The sequence below is a fragment of the Diceros bicornis genome, chromosome 17, assembly GCF_020826845.1.
Source record: "Diceros bicornis minor isolate mBicDic1 chromosome 17, mDicBic1.mat.cur, whole genome shotgun sequence".
NCBI lineage: Eukaryota > Metazoa > Chordata > Mammalia > Perissodactyla > Rhinocerotidae > Diceros > Diceros bicornis.
This window is the reverse complement of record NC_080756.1, coordinates 54,439,276-54,446,087: the sequence shown is the minus strand read 5'-3', so window position 1 is coordinate 54,446,087 and position 6,812 is coordinate 54,439,276. Positions and strand designations below refer to the sequence as shown.

At 39.3% G+C, this 6,812-nt stretch overlaps 1 protein-coding gene across 1 annotated transcript; it reads right to left on the bottom strand.

Annotated features, from left to right (window-relative positions):
* Window positions 1-2,686: 2,686 nt before the first annotated feature.
* On the bottom strand, window positions 2,687-5,580 carry LOC131415599 (antigen WC1.1-like). Its single transcript, XM_058557426.1, has 3 exons — window positions 5,454-5,580; window positions 4,230-4,376; window positions 2,687-2,943 (listed from the first exon to the last, which is right to left on the bottom strand). The coding sequence occupies exons 1-3, from the start codon at window positions 5,578-5,580 to the stop codon at window positions 2,825-2,827; spliced, it is 393 nt and encodes a 130-aa protein (XP_058413409.1). The 3' UTR covers window positions 2,687-2,824.
* Window positions 5,581-6,812: the final 1,232 nt, after the last annotated feature.

Below are 6,812 nucleotides of genomic sequence, written 5' to 3'. Positions count from 1 at the left end.
GTTTACATATAGAAATGTACATAATAATTTTTCACTTCTTTGCTCATTTCTTCTACCACATACTAATTCCATAGTGGTGAGTGGATTTCCTATCCTATTTACACAATCTTTCTCATTTCTCAATGGATATGAGTTCATTATCTTAACTTTTAGGTACTTGCAAATAACCAGCCCTCTTTTAGTCAATAAGAAACCAAAATCAGCCCTCCATTTAACAAGTTCAGTTCTGTTTAGTCCTTTGCCCTTTTTACCCTTGTCTTTACATAGTTTTCACAGCCTCTTGTGAAAGCTGCTAGGCGTTTATTTCTGTATGGTCTATTCTTGATTGATAGCTTGGGAGGGAGTACTGGTGCACGAATTTTATCCTGTAGATGCCCACTTTATTTTCTTTGCTGTAATTTGGATATTGGTTTATATTTGTAAATTATATTCCTGGGTTTATATGTAAATAGCGAAAAATGAGTGTGGTTGTCTCTGTTTCCTATTTGTCCCAGATCAATAGCTGACTCTGGTTAGTACACAGAGCTAGCTAGGGTCAATGGGTTGGTATAGACCTAGGTCAGAGGAGATAGTGACAGGAAAATAGTCCTCACATAGAAATTGATGCAAAGTTATTCTCTCAAACTCTCTTTAGAGAAAGAGGATCTTTAGGATTTCAATCAAATGAATTCTCTTTGCTGTATTTATTGTGCTATTTAGGGTCTGATCCTGATTTAAAAAACCGATCTTATTTCTCTTTCAATCTTATTGCCTCTCAGTGGGAACTGAGTCTGTTCTATACAGTGTAGTTAGAACAATTGCCAAAGGATTAAAACTCAGATTTGGTCCAAAGAATTGAAACCACTTGGAGTGATCCAGGCAAACTTTTCTAGCTGGATACACAGAAAAGCTGAAAAATAATGTGTGAAAAGACTGAGATCATCAATTAATGAGTTTGTCTTAACGCTTATTTGATGTTTGAATGAAATTAAAGATTCTAAAAGCTTTGTGTTGGTTAGCTGGAGTGAATGTTGTTTCTGTCTATCCCTTGTATTTCAAATATGTGGCACACAGGGACAGAATAAACTCTAGTTTTACCATTTCTGGAAAAAGGAATTGTGATAGCCTGAGTTAGATAGCATTCGTTCTGAATGCTAGACATGCACCTATTAAAAGAGGTAGTAAAAACAAAGAAATATATTCTCAGGGATGACAAATTTATTCATTTTAAAATCAGTTATCTTAAGCCGTACAAAGTAATTAATATATAAATATTCTCCAGTAGGACTCTACTTCATTAAGTATCTGATAATTACGCTAACTCAGTTTAGCTTATTGAATTGATAACTGATATGAGTAAAAAACAGACAAACAAACAAAAACCTCAGTTAAAATTGGGAGAGATAAAGGGGAAAAAGGTAAGGACTGGAGAGTGAAGAGGGCCGTTACAGAGAGAAGAAAAATGTATAAAACACAGAGTTGCAAAAGAAGCTGATGTATTTAGGGAATGCTGAACAGTTCGGTATTGCTTGTTCCTAAAATAACTGTAAGGAAATAGCTAACAAGGCTAAAGAAAGAAAGTAGAGTTCCAAATGTGGAGAGCTTCATAGACTAAGATAAGAGATTTGAGCTTTCTAATGTGGCTTAGTGTTTCCCAAATTTTGATTTAAGGTAGTGCATGGAGGGATTTTGAAAAATAACTGTACACATAGTTTATGCATTTTAGAAAACTTTCATTATTTTATGGATATTCTTTGCAGTAATATATATTTTATTTTTGAAGAAAATATTTGAATTAAAAAGATAGTAAATTTAAAGAAAATCTTGGTTAAACAATTATACAGTTAGGATGCAGACATGGAAACATTCATTATTCTGGCATGCAAATGCAAATCACTGAATTTTGTAAATTTTGCTATAGATAATAATGAACCAGTAGTATTTTTCAGGAAGGAAAATAACATTGTTTGGCTTGTGTGTCCTCCTCCTCCCTGCTTTCTCTCTCTTTTGATACAACTTCAGTAAATATGTGAATATGGTTTGGGATGGGAAGAGTTCAAAGTAAATACAGCCACTTAAAAAGCTTTCACCATGGGGGAGGTTAGAGTTTTTGGGTGTCTACACAAATACAGCCAGAGAAGGGAACGGAAGAGAGATAGCTAATGGAAAAGGACAGAAAACAATAGGATTTATGAACAATATAATGTGCAATTTGATGGAGAAGGGGAGGATTTAGGATGTTGAGGAATAAGTATAAAAGAGAAAAGGCAGTTAGAGTAAAAGATATTGTTAGGTACAGTAGATTTTTGCTATCGATATTAAAAAATTTGAGCAAAATTAGAAGACCTGCAACCACTTTCCTTCTTCCTGACCAATCTCATTTACTTTGATTCTCACTTCTAGGTTTTAGTAGAGGATGGGTGGGATATATTGGAATATTCAGTTATGTGTTTCCAAGTTTATCTTCCTAAGAGTAAATATTTGGTTCAGGGCCAGGTTTCAGAGTTTCATGCTTAAAGAAAAGCATTAATTTCTCTCTATTGCCTAAAGGAAGGCATGAGTATAGTCCGTGGGAAGGTGATACTGATTTTTCAACTGAGATTTCACTTGGTGAAAGGGATATGTTTGAAGAATGAATTTTCCAAAGTCAGTGTGGGTGAATGTACTTTTAGATTCTTAGAGAACAGCACTCTTCTGTGAAGCTCAGAGTATTTATTATGAATAATTTCCTTTCATTATAGGTATGTGTAAAAGCTTTGCAGTAATGAAGAAGACAGGATTCTCATTTGTTTGGGAAACAATGTTACAGAGATTCTTCAGCGAGTTACTGGCACCAAAAATGGTGCTACATGGTGCTAAGCTCAACATCATCATACCCAGGGTCTTCTTGTCTCAGGACCAATGAAGGTCCTTTCTCTTCCATGCTAGACTTGATAGCTTGTCTAAGAGACAGCAGAGAGATGCCTGAAATAGTAAGGAAAATCCTGGTTTCAGTGCTGACAAAAAGACAGGAAGGAGACTAGCACAAAGTGGTTACAAAATGTCTGTGGGAACCCAGCACTTGTCTGAAAGGCTAGACAGAGCTACTTTGTACTGACTCAGCTACTCTGTGCAAATTCTTGTCTTGATCTTGGCAGTTGGAAAAAAGACAGATCAATAAAGGCAAGGAATGGAAAAGAGACATGAATGTTCTCTTCCACACTAGTCTGGTCTGATTTCTTAAGGAATGGATGCAGGAGATGACCTCTCTAGAGCACCTCACATGACCTTTCTTGGCACCTCAATAACAGATCAAGCCTGACCTAGCAGTATACGTGAGAACAATTTGGGTCCTCTGTCAGATCCCAAAGGGGAGCAGCCCAACCAGATCCCACAATCTCCTGCTCTCCAGGGACCACATGTTCACATATAAGCAGAAAACCTAGTCCTAAGGAATGAAGGTCTTCATTTGTCAAATGAAACAATGAGAGAAAATTGTCTCCTAGTTTCCTTCTAGTGCTGAGATTTTATGACGCTCTAATTAAGGCCATTGTACGTACTGCATAAATAATGGGCAATGTCAACTTTAAACATTTGGTTACGTGAATTGCTCAAGACAATTTTTGTGTGTGTGTGTGAGGAAGATCAGCCTTGAGCTAACATCCATTGCCAATCTTCCTCTTTTTGCTAAGGAAGATTGGCCCTGGGCTAATATCTGTGCCCATCTTCCTCTACTTTACATGGGATGCTGCCACAGCGTGGCTTGACAAGCAGTGCGTTGGTCCGCAACTGGGATCCGAACTCGCAAAACCGGGGCCACTGAAGTGGAGTGCACAAACTTAACTGCTACACCACTGGGCCAGCCCCAAGACAAATTTTTATAGCTCACAAATTTAATTTACATTGCTATTAAAAAATTTTCCAGATTAGTTCTCGCAATGTGAGAGAGCACCCAAATTTACTATTGGAAAATATATTTCAATTTGGGGTATGAAAAATGAGAAAAAAGTCTCTGCAACACATATAGACTTGTCTACATCCAATTGATAGTGGACATGGACACAGAGAACATTATATGTTTCTCCTCTCAGAAGAGATGAAATAGCTACAATATACCAGTGATAGGAAAGAACTGATCTTATCTAGGTATACGAGGCTGATAATAGATTTACTAAATGCTGATAGTAAAGAAAAACTGACTATTGATGGTCCAAAATCATCTTCTCCATGACAAGGAAATAAGGCTACTGGAGACAGAGCTGTCTACTCACCTTTTTGGGAATACCTGGCACTACTTCCCTCCTCTGGGAAAAAATAATTCTCATTCATCCCAGGGAAAGAAGGAATTTCAGGAACAGGCAACTCTTCAACATCATCATAACCATTTCCTGTGGCATTGACATGCTGTCCTGGAGGCTCTGAAAGCAGACAAGGACTTAGGTGGAACAGCAAAATATGGGCTGGACTAGGTGACGTCCTAAGTCCCTTATAATGCAAAGATTCTAATAGCTGATAAATATAGACACAATATTCCAGGTTTGTCTCAAAAGCATATATATGATCTCAATATTCTGGGATTTCATTCAGATCTTCTAAGTATTCTAATATACCAAGGTCAATAATATTTTTCTAACATGACCCCTCATACCATAAAGCATCAACAAAAGCTATTGTGCTATAAGTTTCAGGTACTACTTTCAAGCGTATGGTACAAAGTTGTAACATATAATATGCACATATCAGTGACTGACGAAAGCTGAATCTGGATCAAGAGAACCCAGGCTGTTCACGTGTCCTCTGAAGCTGTGAGAGACACAGAGCAGGTAGGGAGAGGGAAGCCTGGATATCTGTCACTCAGGGACAGGAGATCCCACCAGTCCCAATCACAGGAGGCCTGCATTTGAATCCCCTCTAGTGCTCGATTGACCTCAGAATCCAACCTCTAGGAACCCTTCTGGACATGCCTCATTCCAAGAGCTATCCATCTTTACTATCTGGAGAAGATCCAGGAGGGACATCTCTTCTCTTAGGTCCCTTGTAAATAAGAGTTTCTGGTAGTTGATAAGTACAGGCACCAAGCACTCCATATATTCCAGGGCTTATCATCAAAATCATTTTTTTTGGTCTCAATATAAACATAATCTTTTAAATGATCCAAATATCATACTATCTCAGGGTCCAACCATACTTCCTAGTGTTCTCTCTCACCGTGGAATTTTTGAGATTATGTTTCAGATGTTATTTAAAAAACATGGCCTTTGAACCTGTAATAATACATTAGATGCATGTCTGTAAGTGAGTAGAAGTAGTGGTGGATACAGAAAACTGAGTCTGATCTTTGCCTTTCTGAGGCCACAGAGTGGGCAAAGAAAGGAAAAAATTGTTGTCAACTGGAGAGAAGAGATCCTTCTCATCCTAATCACAGGAGGGGTTCTCCTCAGATGACATTCCTCCTCCTCATCCCCATCACCTAAGGGAAGACCTGTCTCTACTACCTGGAGCAGCTTCAGGGCCTCCATTCTCCTCGTTGTCCCCTGAGTAATACGGCAGCTTAGTCACTGAGTCATCAGACAGGTTACCTGGTAGAGAGAAAAACATCACAAACAGAAAATCTTTTCCCATAGTTGGAGGTCCAATGTCATGGTTTAGAAGAAATCTTGAGGATTCAGACTTGTAGAGAAAGGGCTTGGAGCTCTTGACTTAGGAGGGGGCTGACTCTTTGAGGTTGGGTTAGTTGTTGGGTCTGTGCTTCCTGAAGAAAACCCACAGCCAGCTCATGAATAGAAGTGAGGGCATGGAACATACCTGGGCTGTCCAGCAGGTCCTCCTTCTCTGGTTCTATGAGATAATCGATCTCCTGGTACAAGGGCTCATTGACAGCATCTTCAAAAGCAGACATGGCTGGGGAATGTGGCATGAATTTAGAGCCTGCCCCTGGAGATATTCCTTTTACCAAAGCTTTCAGTGCTTTCCAATGCTCATCCTTGGAGAAACCTCTCTGGGCTGCTAGGGCCCCTTTCTTAGCCTTGGGCCCTTTTGGGACAGAACTAAATTTGCTGACCCTGATCTTGATCCTACACTCAATTTCCACTGTTCACAAGGGAGTCATAATTTTTGAGAGATTTTACATTCAACCCAGGACCAAGGATTCAGTTCTTTCAAATCTTGAAGTCTATTGTAGAGAAGGTGGAGTTTTGCCAGATAATGAAGATGGAGACCAATACTTGTTTAATTTTCTTGATATTATGACTGAAAATAACCTTCCCACTACTTTCCAGATCATTTAGCATCCCTAAGGCCCACCTTGATGCTCTGCTCTCCATCTATGCAGCTGAATCCCCAGGACAGCAAGGACCAGGAAGAGAAGGGCCCCCAGTATGATACAGAGGATCACAGGTAGGGAGAAGAAGCCAGGTATAGGAGCTGAGCCTGAATTGATGTCTGAGGAGAGAAGAGGGCCATGAGGTTTTAGAGAGGGTCATAAGCCTAGGAGAACTCCCCCTTACCTTGGGGTGATCTCCTGAGTCCTCAAGACCGTGAAGTCACCATTCAGATACAGTGGATCTGCCTGTAGCCTAAGATATGATTCAACTGGCCCTGACCTGTGTCATCTGTCTTCCAAATCTGGTTCTAAGAGATTTTTATAAAATGAAAGTGGGTAAAGCTTTGGAGCATCACAGCGGTCACAACTCAATAGGACTATGAACACCTGATCATTAGGCCTTTCCTATACCAATATGGTTAATTTGGCAGAAATATGTAGAGTCCATAGTGCATGTGCCTGAAAATATGGATGTCTCCTCTATCACATGGCTCAGATCAGAAGAATCACTTACTTCCACGGGTTGGGAGAA